The following is a 19,895-nucleotide window of genomic DNA, read 5'->3' as shown; positions in this document are numbered from 1 at the left end:
GTTGTCAAGAAGATAGACAATGAACAAAGATGGGCGTATTGAAAAGATTCTGGGAATTTGGTCATGCCTGCCATTCAGCAGCTGACTCAAAGTTGAGATGTTGGTTAAGTCCAAACCCACAACAAACATGTTCCTCTTTCTTCTTAGTTTTACCACTGCTTGCTTTGTAATTAATGTGTAAAGCAGCAGGTGTCTCTGGGCTTCTGAGTGTGACAACTTTGGTACATTGGCAAAATTGATGTACAGCCCAGACACTATTTCTGAGACCTAGTATCAAACACTCACTCACCCAGCAGTGGAACTGCAACGGCAGATGAGATGCCTTCAGACTCTGCCTGTTTCTGCTCTCCATTCTGAATGCGGAAAATGTTGCACAGATCTGGATTCTTCAAAAAAGTGTAAAAGAGATACAGTAAAAATACGACATATTAATGAAAGATCAACAACTATTAAATCTAAACATATTACATCATAATCAGTACACCCTCTGATGATAGAGGCAGCTTTCCCAAACGTGTAAAAGGTATCATACATGTATAATTCACCCAAAAGTAGTTGTAATAATTGGCGTTCTTAGCCCATTTAGATGCTTTTTTTTGCATCAATGTCCCTTCATCAAGGCATGAGGTTGTTGCACGCTTCTTTCTCAGTTTACAGAGTAGTACAACATGTCACTATCATAATGTTTTAATGTTTGCTCATTGGCCGTGCCGACAGTAAGTTCTGCCCCATCCTAAAGTCCACTCACTTACCCCCACCTCCCTGAGTAGACTGCTCAGGTTCTGCTGCTGTTCCAACAGCTGGATTGTTGCCTCCTGCAGCCTTTGACCATCTTCCTGCTTCAGCCTCTTGACCACACGACCCGCTGGGAGCACAACAGCAGGACAACGTTCACAAGTTTATATGGACAAAGTTTTAATATCGTAATAACACAGTTTGCCAAACTGTATAGAGTGTTTACTCTGTTGTACTGAAGTTGGCCAAGTTAACCAAATGTTGGCCAAGCATGATTGGATAGACGACATAACGTTACTGAATTTACATACATATACCTAAGTAAATATAAATGGTATAATCTGTATTAAGGGTCACGCCAAACTCCACTTAAAAAGCTGCCAATTTAACATTTCAACACTAACAGCCGAACGTGGTGATCTTAACTCCGTAATCCGACGTCAGTCAGAATTTAGCTAATAGACGTAATCAACGGGGAGGATGGACTAGGACTGATGTTAGCCTGACTACACGTCTGGCTGTTTTCTTTTTCATTTCAGACGTATTCACGTATTGCGTAAGATAGTGATAGCATGCTACTAACGTTAACGTAGCGTTAGTTCGGTATGTCAACTCACCGAGGAGACTGGACAGACTCCTTTTCTGAGAAACCGATTCACACGTTGCACTCAGTGACATATTTCACTTTGGCTGAATGCGTATCAACACTTTTAGTCGACGTCTAAGACAAGTAGTTCGAAAACAACATGGTAACAGTATTTAAAGTGCGTTAAATGACAGTGTAACTTCTCTGGCTAGCTTTTTGTAGCCGCTGTTTTGGTTTTCTTTCTGCTACATGTTTCCCGTCGCGCTCTTCTCTCCCATTGGTCTGTACTAGAGCCAATCAGGAAAAAGCCATCGTCTATTCGATGTAGTGAGATTTAAGTATTGGTGAGTGGGGATTGGTTAAGGTTAGAGTAAAAATACTAGGGTTAGCCAATCAGATGCAAAATAACGCAGAATAAGGTTGGCCACGAAGCACGCCCTGTGATGGCGACACGTCCAACAGATCCGATCTAGGGTCCTCATCTATGGGGCGAAGGGGGCAAGAATGCATGTTATCTTGTAAACCAATCAGAGGCATTGTACAGCCGGCCATGCCTTCGCATGTGAAGGGATCTTAATACATGCTGATGATCAGAAACCTAACTGTCAATGGAAGGGATAGAAACAGAGGGATTCAGGTCCCGCCTCCACCGGGGGGGACAACTCTCTGCTCTCGGTACAACTCCATTTTTTAAATGCTGTATTTCAAAAACAGGAGAACTGAACTGTTCCTCACTTGTCCTCCTTTTATTTGAATCCAGCTAGAGATAAAAGGAGCATCGGGTGACTGCACCCTATTCTATCATAGCAACATCTTTGGCAACAGTTACTATTCCATTTGTCTTGTTGTGTTGTGGGACAACAGTATCCATGAATGCTTAAAAAGGAACTACAGACTGATGCACTGTAAAGCCGGTATGTACCCTACAGGGCATGTATTATGTGAGCTTCCCCTTTTTCATAATAAAGATCTGAACTGGTTTTGAAGTCTGAAAGGGTTAACTTGTTGTCCTGTACTGTGAGCAGTGTTTCCTCAAAATTCAATGAGGTTATGATGTGCAAGATAAATAAACGTTGAGCACGAATAGGATTGTTCGGGTGTTGCATGGTGAGTGCCACACATAGGCGAATCCCACTGTGGGACCACACCTGGACCGCAGCAGGCTCCATCTTGCCCCCTGTGTGTTTGAGTGAAGATCATTCCTCAGTGTACAACGTGCTCCTCTCAGCCTCCTGGGTATTTTCTGGACTTCCCAGCTTTATTGCAGCAGGCAGCAGGAAACCCGTCTCATGGGAGCCAGTGAAAGGAACTCATGAAAACTTAATGCAATGTGTCCTCATGCATTTTTAAAAGCCTTCTTTTCCTATTGTGCCACTAATGTGCAGGGTGGTCATATAAACACGAGTGCTGAGGTACGGGGCTGAGTGCAAACCTACCAGCAAGGCCGATATGTCATCACCTGTCAGCTCCATGAAAACAACAGTGACACCTGAGGGCACGCACGCACGCACACACGCACGCACACGCACACACATACACACACACGCACGCACACAAACACACACAGTTACAGTAGCAGCCCTTGTTGGAATCAAGTGAGCCACTGACACTGAGGGGCAAAGTTTGGCTAAAGGACTGATTGAATCTGGATCAAAGCAGGAGTTTTTCGTGTGTGTGTGTATTTGTGTGATGTCACTGTGCACAATTGCACAATCATAGCAGGTTAGCTCAGACATATGAAAAAACAAACAAATCCAAACAAAGATTCCATCCATGTCAAGTAAAAATGAGCTAATCCTGAAAGAATCACTGACTTTTCTATGTACTATGCATTAAGAAATGACTGACTTTGTACTGTGTGGTTATAAAAAACACTTCCCATCTTTGAATTACAAAACAAAATTTAAGAAACATGTAAAGAAATGAAGTAGAAATAAGTAAAGATTCAGATTGTACTGCAAATGAACACAGTGTTTTGTTTCTGGTATGTGTTGACAGTAAAAAAGGAAAGGGTGAGACTAACATAACAATAAAACAGCTCAAGCATAACGAGAAAATGTTCGGCTTTAAACAGAAAACTGACTTTGTCCCCATGCGATGTGTAACTAACATCTCTACATTTTCCACTGATTACGTAACGTTGGTTATAGTCACACCCATGTAGGTCAGAGAACAACTCTGTCCATTACACATGCCTCTAGTGACTAAAATCAATGAAGCCACAAAAAGATATGTTCCAGCATATGACCGAGAGAAGAGTGCTCATGACTCAGGAAGATCATGTTGCACTTCTTACAGGCATCATTTGTGTGTGATAACCACAGAACTACCTCTATGAGAGGCGACCATTAGCGTTGAGACATCCCATGAACACTGACGGAGTCTTCTACTCGACCCTGTAAGCTCTGGCTGCAGGCTGTACAGCTGTACATTCCTGAGAGCTCAGGCAAACTGCTGCGCCAAAACAGCAGGTCTGAACTCCCTTGTTTTCCACTACAACCCCCCCTCACAAGGCGTGGTAATGAAAGCACATCATATTCTGCTGCTCTGGATGCGTAAACAGGAAGTGAAGTATTCACATAAAAATACCTGTGATTTAAACCTTCCCTTTTTTCACTGGACCTGTTTCCTAAACAGGAAAGGGAAGGTTGGTGTGTTGACTGTGAACAATGAGCACACATTGTAAACTCTGAACCACAAAACTGAACCTTGTCCTCCGGTGGACTGAGTTACTAAACTGAGGCCGTGTTACACTAATATACTTCCCATACTGGCCTTTTGCTACATCTACATCTCCAGTTCCTGTACAGCAACATGTCTTTTGCTGAAACAATATTCTCTGTTCTAAAAGGACTTTGTACCAAAGAAATAGGCCCTTGGAAAAGTGTTGACAGTGTTTAGTGGATTATGTAAAGTAACAAGGACACCTTGTCTGGAAATACATTTTACTGTTGAGCTTTTGTAGTTTTTTCTGTCTTAACACTTAAGATCAGCACAAACTCAATTCCATTCACAACATTGTAAATATACAAGAGACAAAGTCTTGCATTCAAAACTGCACTTGAGAAAATGAAGAAGTCAAGCAGCAAAATGTATGCCAGACTGTTGTACCATTGGATAATAATAACCAGTAATTATTATCCAGTAGCATTACGTAAGCAGCATTTTAATGTTATAGTTGTTCAAGGTGGAGCTGACTAACATATAAGGTCATTTCCTGTACACCAACACACTTTTACATTCATTTAAGCTTCATTAAATCCTTTAAGTGCAAGTAACTAAAGCGTCGTAGTGGAGTAAAAAGGTACAAAATGATCCTTTAAATGTAGGGGAGTATAGAATTATAAAGTAGCATGGAATTAAAATACTCACTGAATGAACAAGTATGAATAGTTCCTAGTATAATGCATGAATAAATGTACTTAGTTACCCCCCCCCCCCCCCCCCCCCCCCGCAGGGTGGCAGAAGCTGTTAAAATAATCTCAGCTCAGCTTATTTTAAACAAAAAAAACATGCAAAATGCTGAAAAAGCGTGGTCCCATCGGTGTGTATGGGAACACCACACAGGCCCGGGGAACACAGCCTGGTCACACTCTCCACACAGCCCCCCCCCCCAACACTGGCCTGCACACACACTCCTTCACAAACTGAAGCCTGCTTTAACAATGTTTTTATTTACTTTTTCTTCATTTCTCCTCTCCCATATTCAAGTACATGGATTCGTAGATCCAGGAAACACAATCAGTAGCAAATACTTTCATAATCATCATGTTCCTGTTTGATTCCCAAACTATTCCATTTAAACCCCCAAATTCTCCCCTGGGCTAAGACACATGGACCTCTTGTAAACAGGATGCAAATCAATCTTTGCTTTTTGATTACAAAAGTAATCTGGTACAAAAATATCTTTTCTTTTATAGGTATGTCTCTTCCTAGGAATATTTACATTGAGTACCTCACAGTATAATCTGATTTTAAAAAGTACATCATGTAAAATAAACTCAAAACAGGTCTCAGAAGGGGGTAAAAGGCCTTTGGTTTTCATGAAAAATACGAAAACAACACAAAAAAGTCCATTGACTGTCCTGTGTACCACCGACAGTGATGGCTGGACTGGTAACCGGTGTGTGTCCTGGAGCCAAAACTGGGACACACAAATTCCACAGGTTTAAAAAGACTTGGTTCTTCAAAAAGTTCAGAACAGACCAAAAGAAAAACTGCGGCTACAATCAGGCGTCACTCCTGGGGACGACGGATCCACAGAGCCTCTGCTGGGTGTAGTAGCCCAGAACTATGAGCAGCATCTCCGAGGTGCTGCTGAGGGCCACGATGAAGGGGGCCTGGGACGCAAAGTCAGCCTCCTCCCGGCGGAAGGACAGCTGCATGACGGCGAGTGCCAGGAGGCTGTTCTGGACGCCCACCTCGATGCTGACCGTCTTCCTCAGCGCTGGGGCCAGGCCCGCCAACTTGGCCATGATGGCCCCGACCAACAGCCCCAGCAAAGGCACTGTCACCCCTACTGCCACAATCTGGGGCTTGACGTTGGCCAGGATGGACGCGCCCATTTGGTAGGCCATGAAGATGCCACCCACGATGAGCGCGAAGCTGAAGGGTCGTATCAGTGCCAGCAGGACGCGTGTGAGGGCGGGCAGGCGCAGCTTGACCAGCATGCCCAGCGAGATGGGGATGGCGATGAACAGCAGGGTGCCAAGGATCTTCACAAACGGCACGTGCAGGGCAGCGTGCACGCCCAGGAGCCGGCCATACAGAGCCGATGACAAAGGCATGGCGGCTGCTGCCACCACCGTGGACACCAGGGTCATGGAGATGGCCAGGGTGACGTCTCCTCCCAGCAGCAGGCTGTACAGGTAGCCGCCCCCCCCACCCGGGGCAGAGCAGGTGATGACCAGGCCCAGGGAGAGCGCTTTGGGCAGCGAGGCCAGCCGGGATACACAGTAGGCATACAGCGGCATCACCAGGAACTGACCCAGCACCCCTAGGAGCAGTGGCACGGGCCTCTTCAGCAGACCCCGCAGAACCTCCACCTCCACTTTGCAGCCGAATGCACACTTGTTGACGAAGATGAGGGGCAGCAAGGCAAACAGCACGGGGTTCTCCGAGAAATGGGACAGGCCACCCGACTGGGCGAGCCGGGTCGCCGGGTCATCATCACCCGGCGCCACTCTGATGGAGTAATCCGTCCTCTCTTCGATCAGAACAGGCGCCGAATCCTGGTCCAGGTCCAAGAGCTGGATCTGCAACTGCGCCCTGCCCGGAAACCCGGAGCGGATGCTGATAATGTAGCTCCTGGCTGGCCCTGCGTGGCCGCTATCCGTCACATTGAGTATGGAGAGGACCTCCGGGTCCAGGGAGCGGACTGTCACCGTCTGCTTCCAGCTCTGGCGGCCCTTCCTGCTCGCCGCGGCGCTCCGGTACTGGCTGGAGATTACTATCACGCCCTTGGTGTTTTCAGGAAACTCGAATTCCTGCGATGACCCGTCGCCGATGGCGATGTAGCTGCTGCTGCCGCCGGCCGTCAGGTCGGTGTCGTTGCTGCTGTCGAGGGTTCGGTTCCCGTTGGCTCCGCCGGAGATAAGGAAGAGACAACAGAATGGAAATAGCGTCCTCATCTTACTGACGTACAGGGGGCGGGGGGGGGGGCGCCGCAGAGACACGCTTCTCCTCCGCCAGCGGCCTCCTCAGACGGTTACACCGCCGCCCTGTTCAACCAGGACGGACCACTTCTCATTCTAGTCTCCAATACACAACAAGAGCGTCGGCGGCGGGCTCCACGTCTCGTCTGGCTCCCATTTTCTCGCTGCCTTTATACCGGAACCTGAACATCACCCCGCCCTGTTCTGTCCGAGCCCGCTCTACGCGAACAGGTCTCTCACGGCCCCCCTTTCTACTCGATGGGAGTGTTTCTGTCTCGGTAAACCAAAGCCTCGCCTCGTCTCGCTTTCTTATTGTCTCCCCGGTTGATGAAATCCAAGAGCATCGTAGCTCAGCTGCCGTTTGCTTGCTGCTCTATTTCGGTAAAGCTTGCTCGAGTTTAGTCGGACTTCCGGGCGTGAAATGGCAAAATAAACGAGTTTATCTTATTAAATAACAGGTGGGCCACATAGGGCTTCCTTAGCCCATACAGTTTATGAAAAGGCCAGATACGTTTGGCAATTTTGAATAATATCTAGTTTCCCTGGGAATTGGCACCGAAGCATGGGGTAATATTAAGTAGGGTGCTAGATTACTATATCATTTGGGTTTTTGTCAAAATCTATTTTAAGAGCCTTTTTTATATTGTGCTGAGCATTTCTAAATAATAGAGTTTAACCAAGTTAACTCTACTAGGAGTAGCCTGCTGGGTGCACTGGCCTTCACACACAGGGATCATTCATGTTTTCTCACCTAACACTGTGTCTCCACATCTCAACGGACTCACATTTAGAAGAACCAGTGAGTCATTAGTAGCCTAATGGCAAATGGTTTGCGTTTATTTTAGAGAGAAAAATATCCCACTACTTCCTGTCTCTGTCCGGGTCTCTCTGGCTCTCTTGACAACAATGTTCCACAATCCAATCAGAGTGGCCCAAACTCTCCCCCCCAGCCAATAAACAGGGGCGGTCACATGGGAGAGGGAACACCTGATTTCTATCTATTGTGTGTGTGTGTGTGTGTGTGGGGGGGGGGGGGGGGGGGGGGGGGGGGTGCCAGGGATTACCACAGATGTATTTTAAGAACTAGATCCCGGACCCCAAGATGGCGCCTTTGAGAATTTCCTCATTCATTGGATCATTAAAGATCCAAACCAGCCGGGGTACCGCCTTGGCTCCCAGTTCACATCGGGCCCATAGTCAGGTTTACACAGTCACAGGTAAATTCATAATTTCATAATAATTTCTTGTATATACAGTCCATTTATTCACAGCTTAGGTAATGTGGTGTCGTATTGCCAGACCTATTTCCATATGGTCTGGCTACACCGCTTATCTATTCTGGGATAAACAAATCACAAGCTTCCTGGGTGGGGCTAAACCCCGGAGGCAGTGACAGTGACCTTCCAAAACCAAAGCGGAAAGGGGGGGGGGGGGTATCCAGCCTGAGGGACATGCTGGATGTTTGGCCTTATCCCAGCACGGTACAGAACAGGTGAGCCAGACTACAGACTTGTGGAGGGCGAGAAAAACCATTAATGGGAAGTTTTTCCATTTGCTCTCAATTGTTAACCCTAACAGTCTTTTAACACTTCATCACTGAGTGTTAGATAAGACTCATATAGTGCACAACTCTGCACTAAGTGCAACATGTCAAACAGGTTTTACTTCATCTTTATAAATACTAAGTAGTTGTACATTTTTTAATCTTTGCAATATCAACTTGTGCAATATACACATTGCAAAAGATTTTTTTTAGTGGTGCCATTCATATCCAATTCAATGTTTCATCTGATCAATAAAAGAATGTTGGAAAGGATTTTCTACAATCTGTTTTAAATTCAACAAGCAGTTTGTTGAATTTGTTACAGAAATGCAGGGATAAGTACGCAGTTTGCAATATTCAACGTTATCACGTATTTGCCTCATAGCGTGCAGCCCTACCCTAATCCTCTTCCCTACGAGCAACTGCAGCGTCAACTAAGGACTAGTCAGAGCTGAGCCTTCACCGCAGTAGAATGTAGCATTTCATTTCCTGAAAAATGGCAGAATCAAGAGAAAGTGAAGACATAAGGATGATGATAATAAGCAGATAATAAAGCTTGATGTAGTAATGCAAGGTGATTAGAGTTCATGTTGACACTATACTTTCAGCTCAGTTTTCACTTGTCTTGCTTACTGTCTCTTGCAAACATGGTAATTGTTACCATTGCTCGTCTCTGTTGCCCTCTGAAGCCTAGACTTTTACTCTCAGTTTCTGTTCCCTGACCTCTGTGCCTGTTTGTAGCTTGTGACACTGATCCATTGTGCTCATGGAAGAAACACAGTCACTCTTCCTTACTAGTTTCCAGTTACAAACCCGCTGCCAAGTAGGCTAATGCTTATTTGTCATACACAAACAGCAGACACAACGGTGAAACCTGACACTGCATCCCAACCCCTGCAGGAGCTTAGCATTAAAGGGGAACTCCATTCTGTCAGCACAACCCTGCCAGCATCCCTTTTTATAGTAATCGGCTCCTGTTGGGCATCACTTACATATTTAAAAGCCATTTTCAAGAAATAACCTCCAGTTGTCTTCCCTGGAGGTTCAGCAGGGTCACACCACTTCTTATCCTGGGCAGTAACTGTCACCACTCACTGTGTGTAAGTCAGTCCTGGGACAGCGTGTTTATCATGTATTGTGTTGTCATGAGTTGTGTGTCCTCCTTCTGTCACCATGGCTAAGTCAAGGCTTCCAGAAAAAGAAAAGGCGGGGGAGTCCACAGTGGAAACACTCAGTGCACGCCAAGACAACCTGCTGGGTGATCGCTCTGGCTCTTCTTTGACATTTCATGGAGCGACAGCCAGTTGTTATGGGGCTGCCAGGCACGCACACTTCCTGCCTGGCATTTGTGCTGCTCCCCTTCCAGGGCTGTCTAATTATTTACCCATGGTATGATAATTTACCTCATGACTTATTTCACAAACAGAGTAGGAGAACAGAGAAAGAGTGATAAGGAAGGCAAAAACGCCCCATCTTGACACTGTTCCCAATAACGCTCCAGTGAGAAATTACAGGACAACTTGCTCTCTGTGCTGCAGTTTAAACTGTTTACCCAGACAATACAGCAGCCTGTATTTGCATTTGTGTGTGAACACGCTGCATCTGTCTGAATATATTCAGAAAACAACTCAGGACAGTGGCCATGATCTGCCTAGTGATGGGTTGCAAATGAGATGAGAGCAGCCATGATGACTATTCTAAAAGCCTTGTCATCAAATGCCAGTTTAGCACCTGTCCTAACAAGGTTGTCCTCAGCCAAATGGCCTGGCAAGAGTAGGCTAGTCCATAAACAGGGCCGAGCCAGGATTTTAGAAATACTGAAGACAGGAATCCAAAGTCTCCCGTGAAACCCCACCCAACCCCTAAAGGAGCATCACGTGTCTGGATCAGGACTTGCAATTCCACTGTTCGCTTTAGGTAGGTGGGGTTCCCCTTGGGCCCCCAGGAAGTGTGCCAACTTCCAAAAAAAAACATGAGACAAAACTTTATTGCCTGTTCACACAGAAAGTGTTCTTGGTGCAGACGATGCAATGTACCATGGATGTATAATAAGACCTGGATGCAGCATTCCAGGGAGAGTCTTGTTCATTCCTATGAAAGCTGGTCTGTGGCGCATGAAGCCAAAAAGTTTTTATATTTTTAAATTATCTGGATGATCAACGCTGCTTCTGCACAATGGGGCCCAATAGGGAGCCCCACCAGACGAGCCAATGGATCAAATTCTGATAGTGAAACGAGTATACGGTTACACAATACAAAATATACGGTTCACATATTATCAACTCACATCCAGCAAACGATCCTTAATGCGCATTCATGTTCCTAAAAACCTGATGACTATTTTCAACATTAGCTCTCCTTGTACTTCTGTTAGTGTCTTCATCAACTCTAATGTTGTCTGTCCGCTGTCTGGTGCTGAGAACGTTGTGTACCACAGTGGCTTTTAAGAGCTCTTTCACTGAGAACAGCTCACTGCTGCTGCTGGACCCGAAGAAACCCCCAGGGGGCTACCCTAACCCTCATCTCACAGAAACCACGGTTACCAGGTCTCGTGTTTGGGATGTTGGGTAATGTGTCTCTGTGTTTTTGTTCTGTGCCACCCGCCGGCCTGCTCTCATCCCTCTCACAAAATGTGGGACAAGGCGTATGTTTGTGTGGGACATGTTAGCGATTGTTATTTATTAATTCATTTATTTATTTTAAAGAAATTTTCAGCCTGATTATAAAATTGTACCAATAATAGATTTTGTTTTTTATGTGAAGGTTTATTAGTATGCTGTGTTGATGTTGTCGGTCTGGTTTGCTCACCAAAGTAACTTACTAACGTTTGTTTTTATGGCAATAAAGTTAACCTAACTTAAAGCATTTTGAATTACATAAGCTGAAATGATGTCCAATATAGTGTAGAAGTTTAGAGGAAGTAGATTTCATGACCTATTTGTGTCCTCCCGTCTGTGGAAAAGCTGCATTTCCAGCCAAATTCTTTGTCTTCAGGCCTTTGGCGCCATCTACTGTTGGTTGAAATTAGTTCTGACATACTACTGTACGTCCAGCTCAACCACAACAATAAACTACTGAAGTCAAATAAAAAACCGCATAAGAGGGCAAGATTTTATTAACCAAGATAAATATAGAAAACAAAAGTGCTTCAAAGTCTGCTAAACGTTGAGTAATAAACCCTTCTTGTGTAAAAATGGAGAAATGAATGGAAAACAGCCGAGGGTACAGAGGCTCTGTTATAGGCTGAGGTCTGGTTTTGGCCTGCCTGCCCTCTCACTGAGATCTGTATTGAATGCTCAAAGAAGGATGCATCAAAACCAGAGAACTCACTTAACGGGCCTCTCCATACGAAGCTGTGATCTCAAAGAACAGAAATAGAACTAGTCTTCTGGTAACTCATGCTGTTACCATTGTTTGTGGTTTACAAGGCAACAATGAGTAGCAATTGCTTCTTATAATAAAAAAAAAAAATTAAAACAATATCCAGCATATACATCTCTGCTTTTAACTGACGACTTCTACTGGAAGTGTTTTAGACTTAGCCAGCTGGGGATGATTACTTTATTTTGAGACAGAGAAGATATCCAAAAACTCTCTGAGTAAGGTTTCAGTGTTGCTGGGGGACACCTCCAAGAGATCCAGCTTCTATAATATATATGTTTCCTATATATGTCCCCCCATGATGCCTATGGCAACCAGAGCGCTCACTCATCAGTCAGAGTTGAAGTGAAGTTGGCTGTCAGTAGAGTTTGGGTTTGCTGCTCTTTGCTTTCTAAACTACTGTCCTTCAGGCACTGGGGGGGGGGGGGAGAAGCACCTAGGCAAGCACCTGCATCCCAAATAAGGCATTGAAAGCAAAAAGTCTCAATACAGGTATGAGAAATAATCAACAACAAAGTTAAATAACACAAAAGCAGAACACGAAAATAAATCATGTTGACTGTGAGAAACCAAAGGAGGATTGTCCCTTGCTGTGTTACAGCTGTTAGTGTTTGTTAGCGTTACTAAGAGATTACTTTCAAACTTAAACATTTCCAAACACCAAAGTATAAAATCTGGTATTTCTTTTCCGATTAAATGTATGTGTCTCCTTCTTCCCAAGAAAACTCTGAGTGACAGAACACTTTAACCCACCCGTCACCTTTGAGAGCCGGGGACGCCATACTCACCAAAATTGATTATAATCAATAGAATTGTTCACTTAAACGTTTTCATCATTTTAAATTATGCAGTTTGTGAATATATATATATTTTTTTTCATACAAAGCATACATCCAAAAGTGTGTGGTTTGAGAATTGATGAGTGGGAGAACAGGAGGAGGTGGTGGTGCTGGTGGAGAAACACAGAGAAAAAAAGTTGAAATCAGATCCAGTGGGGGGGAATTACAGGGGGAGATAGAAATGGGAATACACGGATCAGATGGGAAGGTGAACCAGAGAGATTTATGCCTTCTCAGGTAGTATTTCTAGCCTATGTGTGTGTGTGTGTGTGTGTGTGTGTGTGTGTGTGTGTGTGTGTATTTATAGAGCAGGCAGGGGGATGGTAATCGATAGGCTCATTAAGTCCTCCTTGTAAGAACAGTTCAATAGAAATACACACAGATCCTGACGCCATCGTTACACTCGTCTGTTTCCACACAGCCATAAGAAGCGCCGTCTCTTCTCGGGGGGGGGGGGGGGGGGGGAGTCCTTAGTTCCGCAAAGCAGCCAACCTGGAACGCAGGAAAGATGTATTAAAGGCTCAGTAGGTCATTTTCTTAAAAACTGTCTCTATACCATATCCTGACAGCACGATTCTTTTTATTCTAGATTAATCTGCTAATTATTTTCTTGATCGTCTGACAGTCAACTAGCAATATAAGGATGTATTAAACTAATTGTTGTTATGGGAGTTTATTTAACTGAAAATTATGTCGAGTTGTATTTTTTTTATATTACTGTTGACCAAAACCTTAGGAAGCAGTACAAGTATTAGAAAAGACTGTTCACGTCATTATTTCTTAGATTAAAATAATAAAGTGTACGGTTAAGATTGCCAAAGCCCTTTGTTTTGGGGGTTTTGCTGAACGTGGTGTTTCCTTCTTGTTCCCTTATGACAAGAAGGGTGCTTTCTAATCTGATTCGCTGATTTCAAGTTACGTACAGAATGAAAAGAGTTCACAGGGTGGCGGGTTTTCCTCAGTGTAATGGGACCTGGTGGTCCAGGTCTACCTTTCTGTTGAAGAGTAAGATCCTTTCTTTGAACATAAAGCATCCGCTTAATGGTAATACTGGACCAATTTCAAACATAGGAAAAAAGGTTCCAGGCTGAAAAAAAAACTAAATTACTCTTTATGCAAACTTCTAACCGGTAACCCAGTAGTTATTATCTAGTACCAAGTACAGACCCTGGTCCTTACCGTCGAGACAGCTGGTCTTCCCTATCCTGGCTCCGTGAGCTCTCTGCGCCTACCGAGGTGGCTCCTGCAGGCAGCTGGCTCAGCTGGTCCATCACCTCCAGGCCGCCCTCCTCTGCTATTTGGTGGATCAAGTCGTCCACCTGTTCCTGAGGCGTGGTCAGCGTCATTGCCGAGCTCATAGAATCCTCCATCACCTGAAAGGGAGGGATGGATCGAATGCGTTAAGGACAGAAGAAAACTACAGATCTGGGTTGGATTTTTAGAAACATATACAAGAAGAAATGCACATGGTGTGCAGCCACTCACTGAGGTGTGGACGTCAAGGTTCTGGACTTGGGTTTCAAACTTATCCATGACAGCAGAGACCTTTTGGAGATCCATGGAGTTTAGAGCTCTGTCCAGAGCTTTGGTCACCTGGCCCATGTTTTTGGTCACCTGATGGAAAGAAATAACTTTAAGATGTAATTGACTCATTCTGGGAGGACAGATATGATGAGGTTATATAAAAATAGTTGCTTAATAGTCATTTTTAAACAGGTAGTAAAACTGTATCTAACACGTATCAACGAGCTGCGCGGGTGGAATGTACAAGTACTATGTTGAGGTACTTGTACTTGTACTTTGCTTGAGTCTTTTCTTTCTACTTCTACTTTGCTACATATCAGAGAGAAATATTGTCCTTTTACTTATTAAACTAGCCAACAATATTACAGCCAACAGTTCCAGCTGAAATGGACCATTAAACACTTTTTGATTGACAGTGTGGAATTTCTGGTTTTTATTTCCAGTTCCAGTTTAAATGTGAGTACTTTCCTGCAATAGTACATTTTTCTTATGATACTGACATACTTTTACTTATGTAACATTTTCAATGCAGGAGGTTTACTTGTAAGAGGGTATTTTTACAGTGTGGTATTGGTTCTTTTCCTTGTATGTAAAGGATCTGAACACTTACTCCCTTCATGGTGACTGCAGTCTGGACTTTGGAGGCCACCGCGTCGACTCGAGACGCCATGCGCAGCCAATTGAGACCTTCATTTTTTTTCCGGATAGCATTTTCTGCATACACTCTGGCACAATCCACATTCTTCTGTTGCAACGCCTGGTGACGAGACGAAGAAACGTCAGCATAAAATCCCTCGTATAGTACAATCCTCCATGTGTATGTAGTGCACACACGTGTAAACATGAACAGAAACACCGTTGCTTAATCTTTAGTGTTTTACATTGTACACAAGCTTGTTATAAATTAAGTAACTGCAACCAGGGCCTGAAGTTAACCTATTCATGGTAGCCTTCTCGTGGACATTGCGCCGTCATCACGTGCTGTAGTAGGGGGCCCGCCTTTATTGTCTATCATAAAGGGATAATTTCCTATCCTGGGCTGGGAAACACATTCATACAGTTTGATAAAGTACTTATTGAATTTTAAGTTATCATTGCACCTACAATAATGTAACTGTTAATTTGACCTGTTCTCGCTCCGGATTGGTCAGTGGCTGCCCACGTGGGACTGCTGGGATTGTCGCGAGTGGTGAAAATGTGATAGGGGGCCCCGGCTGTCAATCAATGTCTTCTAGTGATGCGGGCCCCTGATTGGTCCAGACCTGTAAGCAACTGCGTACCCTGCTTTCCGATAGTTATGCATCTGAACTGCTCAATTCTCATTGGCTACCAGCAAATGTGGGTGGTAGATTGTTTTGTTTGTTTATTTATTTATTTCACATGTCATCATTGTATATTTAAACACAATATTAACTGAGTTACCCGCCAATTGCAAAATTCACCCATATTTGGCGGGTGGGCGCTAGTAATTTCAGGCCATGGCTGCAAGCGATGATTTTTGTTAGGATTGATCTTACCTTTACCTCATCTCTAATAAATAAAAAATAATGATGTTAGACGTTACTAGATCCCAAAGCGGTTTTTCTACATTGACCAAATCACAGTACAGTATTGTTACTCTTGGCCTTTTTTCTGACTTGCGATTACACACAACATTATGCTTGTGGATAGTTTGGGTCTCGACCTTTCATCGCTGCACTAACATCCAAACGCAATCTGCTAAAGGAGCAGTCTCAAGGCTTTACACATTACTTTACAACGTTAACAATTATCCCTCCCTTTAAACAAAATACCTAAATACATGTACTTAAATTGTGTGGATTACATCTGGAAAAGTGTAGCTTCTATAAAGTTAGTAATACTACAGTAATAAAAACAATACATTCGGGGCTAAAGCCAACATTCGGAGCTGAAGCCCCAGCTAAATCAGCCGACGCCGCGTCTGGCCCACACTTCTTATCTCCCTCCCACAGAGAGTTCCCAATCAATCATACCTCAAAAAGTTCAGCAGACTAGCTACCTTATCAGCTGTCTCCATTGTGTCACTATAAGCATGTCAGACCATTCTTTAGTCCTCCAGACGGGTGTGTTTTAAGGGCTAACGAGACAAGCGTGTCTCTAGGCTGCATCATTGAAAGTCATGGCTGACGCATCTTCTTGAGCAGTCACTGATTGTGACACAGGAAGTTCTCAAAAACACTATTAGATATATAAACATTAAACATCCCAAAATCCACATTCATTAAACGGACCTATTTGTAGTTGAAAAGATCTTAGATATGGCATTTCTAAAATCCAACTGACGGAAATTCATTGCAGCGATGGAGAACTTGAACTGATCTGGGTTGCACTAGTGGAAAAGTTCATCAACCATATACTGCGTACTGCTGTATAAATTATTCTAACCATATATAAATTATTTAAAAAACTAATAACTAGAACATGTGTACATGCTTCAATGTTCAAAAACACGTTTTTCTCATAATGTCTGTCTGAATATACCTGTAATTCTCCTGTCTGAAACACGCCTGTCTCTTTAAACCCCCTCCCAAAAAAAGCCCCCTCTGCTCTGATTGATGAGCATTTTCTGGATCTTCCTCATCTGCGCTGTCCGAATCTTTGCACGTCATTGCACCCGGGGAATGACTGCAAAGGCACTGAAGCGCTACTTTCTACCGATTGACTGGAGGTAAAAGGAAAAGAAACAGCTTCATATTTGTTTTGACACTCCATAATGATCTATGTCACTGTATTATCTATTGATGTTTTTCTCTCATCTGATAAGCTTTAGCTGCCATTCGCCAGTGATATCCAATGACTTAACAAGTCTAGGAGTAAAGAGATACTGGCACAACCCCAAAAAGCCACCAGAAACATTATCATCACCCACTCCAGGCCGACTGCGACGATCACATAGCACATTATCCAACTGATAGAGAAAGAACAATGATGACATCTGGCTGGATGCTTTAAATGTTCACTTGTGCTAAACAAAGAGCACCTAGTTGTTAAATATGAACTTAAAAAACAATCCCTACCGCTAAGAAAATGCACCAAAAGCAGCTTGTCTTTTTTAGGGGGCATTTTGCCATTATAGCAGCTCGAGACCCATTTCTTGAGACTTGCTTTTGTTTACTTTTAAAGTATTTTCAACTTTTCTTCTGTCTTTTACTTGTGTGTGAAGGTGCCATATAAACTATATTACCATTGGTTAGAGAGGTCACAGTAGAGATAAAGGGACAGAGAGAGGTGTATGATATGCAAAAAAGGTCCCGCTATGCAAGAGAACATTGTAGAACATTGTGGGTCATTGTGCATCTGAACAACTTTAAAGGTTAGGGCCAGTTGGCTCACCTTCTTAACCTTGGCCTGCTCCTTCTCCGACTCCTTCTCTGCCTTCTTGGCCAGTCTCTCAAGCTGCTTGGAAGTGAACTTTGAACACAGAGAAATACGTACAGGATATAAAAAATTAATAACCCACCTTAAGTTTTATGTAAGTTATATCAAACTGATCCAGATTTACCTTTTTTACTGATACATACCTTTAACTGGAAGAGTGTGTCTGTCGAGACAGTGAGAGACAGAGTTATGTAGTGTATATTGTGTAAATCGTCACAATAGATTGTAACATAGCAATATTATAACTCTACATCATTTATTAAAACATTGGACTGTCATTATCTGAGACTGACAACAAGCTGCTAATTCAATCTGTCACTTCTTTACTTGAAGCCTTTGGGTTTTACTGAAGAAGTGCAACAATCATATTAAAAAGCAGAGTGGAAAAGTAGTGGAAGGAGACGAATGAAGGCACACTTTACTTCTGACCAACTTCTTTTTTGACAAATGTGGGAATGTAACTTCCTTCTCCTAGGGGCTGGGAGGACCTGGTGCTCCTACAAATATACAGCCTCAGAGGAAATAGTTTCTGTCAAATGCAAACCAACTGATTCAGTAAAAACTGCAACTGTTCCGAACCTAAGGAGGGTCTAAACGTATCTGACGATCCATTACGTTACGTTTGTATCATCTGAAAAAGGAGTGTGCCATTCCTAATAAAGAGGAAAGGGGTCCGTGACAGGCAGCGGTAAGACAAGATGTGAAGTCAAACCAAAGGACACATTAATAGTCGGTCTAGAAAAAAACAGACAGTCAGATATTAAAAAAAAGGAATAAACTGAAAATCAAAACAGGTCTGACAGCTAACCCAGCTAACAAGCTAACGTTAGCTATCTTCGGCTGTGTAGCTAAAACAGAGGCAACGCCTATCAGGACGGACCGTTCACATGTTAAAACAAGACATACCCTCCATGTCAAGACGAATAGGATTCCAGGTTATCAAAGGATAAACTATGTGTAGCTCCCTAGAACCCTTTGTTTTTGTTATAACGGTGGATCTGGGACTGCACTTCCTGGTCCAAAACGAGAAACTAGCTTCTTCTTCTTCTTCTTCTTCTTCTTCGTCGTCTTCTTCGGATTAGGCATAGACGCTACAATGGCGTATTGCTGCCCTCTACTGTTTGTTACTGACATTGTCTTTAATCATTCATGATTAGACAATTCCTCAGTTTCTTCAATTTAGTCCAGTCGACATAGATATCGTCTTACATTTTGGTTATCGTAATATTTCATTGTATATGTGTATATCGTACTGACATGGACACATTCAAAACACTAACAACTCGAGGTATTTGTACTTTACATGAGTATTAAATAAAGCATTTTAATAACAAAATAAATGGAAGTGTAAGGCAATATGACAAAATATAGATTAATTTAAAGCATTTAAATTTATATTCCCAACCATTTAACTAAAACTGTAATTTTATTATAATCATAAAAAGACTTAATAAAACTACAAAAAGCCGTCTTGTAGTTAAGTAGTGATTATTTATATGGCGTCTGGTGGAGATATGCTGTTCTACACATGCTAAAAATAGTGATTATTTACGTGGAATCTGATGAAGATATGCAGAAGCAGAGTATGAGGGCCCTGACAGTACCTGGGTAAGGACTACTAGCCAGTCAGAAGCAGAGTATGAGGCCCTGACAGTACCTGGGTAAGGACTACTAGCCAGTCAGAAGCAGAGTATGAGGGCCCTGACAGTACCTAGGTAAGGACTACTAGCCAGTCAGAAGCAGAGTATGAGGGCCCTGACAGTACCTAGGTAAGGACTACTAGCCAGTCAGAAGCAGAGTATGAGGGTCCTGACAGTACCTAGGTAAGGACTACTAGCCAGTCAGAAGCAGAGTATGAGGCCCTGACAGTACCTAGGTAAGGACTACTAGCCAGTCAGAAGCAGAGTATGAGGCCCTGACAGTACCTAGGTAAGGACTACTAGCCAGGCAGAAGCAGAGTATGAGCGCGTACCCAGCACTAGGGACAGGTCCCCTCTGATTTAGTAAGAGGACTCTGTTTCCATGCCAGGGACAGGTGACCATAAACAGTTCCATGAAATAACTAAAATGATCAAATCTCAGCAATCAAATGTATTTTTCTGTCACATTTACTGTAGTCAGATTCACTGTGTTCCCTCGGTTTGTGGTGTTGTGGCAACATGGTTAGTGTCAGTTGCTTCTGGGCAGCTGTCTCAGGAGCACATTAGCGAGGTTTTGTGAGGTTGCCTGCATGC

At 43.5% G+C, this 19,895-nt stretch overlaps 4 protein-coding genes across 6 annotated transcripts in view; 1 reads left to right on the top strand and 3 right to left on the bottom strand.

Annotated features, from left to right (window-relative positions):
* LOC117948799 (Fanconi anemia group A protein) overlaps nucleotides 1-1,601 on the bottom strand; it is a 38,889-nt gene extending 37,288 nt beyond the window's left edge. For all 3 annotated transcript variants that reach the window (XR_004657564.1, XM_034878656.1, XM_034878657.1), the window contains exons 1-3: nucleotides 1,353-1,601; nucleotides 753-865; nucleotides 290-386 (exon numbers count right to left, since the gene is read on the bottom strand). Coding sequence is in view for 2 of the 3 variants with exons in the window: in XM_034878656.1 (XP_034734547.1) it covers nucleotides 290-386; nucleotides 753-865; nucleotides 1,353-1,413 (271 nt within the window). In the remaining variant the exon portion in view is untranslated. The remainder of the gene's footprint in view (nucleotides 1-289; nucleotides 387-752; nucleotides 866-1,352) is intronic.
* gan (gigaxonin) overlaps nucleotides 1-19,895 on the top strand; it is a 322,832-nt gene that overhangs the window by 274,739 nt on the left and 28,198 nt on the right. The gene's annotated exons all lie outside the window — the stretch shown is intronic.
* slc10a3 (solute carrier family 10 member 3) lies at nucleotides 5,015-7,206 on the bottom strand. Its single transcript, XM_034878681.1, has one exon. The coding sequence runs from the start codon at nucleotides 6,949-6,951 to the stop codon at nucleotides 5,551-5,553; it is 1,401 nt and encodes a 466-aa protein (XP_034734572.1). The 5' UTR covers nucleotides 6,952-7,206; the 3' UTR covers nucleotides 5,015-5,550.
* chmp1a (charged multivesicular body protein 1A) lies at nucleotides 11,618-18,746 on the bottom strand. The gene is made up of 7 exons (XM_034878690.1): nucleotides 18,568-18,746; nucleotides 17,805-17,824; nucleotides 17,617-17,694; nucleotides 14,873-15,019; nucleotides 14,224-14,352; nucleotides 13,918-14,111; nucleotides 11,618-13,230 (listed from the first exon to the last, which is right to left on the bottom strand). Exons 1-7 carry the CDS (start codon nucleotides 18,572-18,574, stop codon nucleotides 13,209-13,211), a joined length of 597 nt encoding a protein of 198 aa, XP_034734581.1. The 5' UTR covers nucleotides 18,575-18,746; the 3' UTR covers nucleotides 11,618-13,208.

The sequence above is a fragment of the Etheostoma cragini genome, chromosome 8 (genome assembly GCF_013103735.1).
Source record: "Etheostoma cragini isolate CJK2018 chromosome 8, CSU_Ecrag_1.0, whole genome shotgun sequence".
Lineage (NCBI taxonomy): Eukaryota > Metazoa > Chordata > Actinopteri > Perciformes > Percidae > Etheostoma > Etheostoma cragini.
This window is presented reverse-complemented; position numbering and strand designations above follow the sequence as displayed.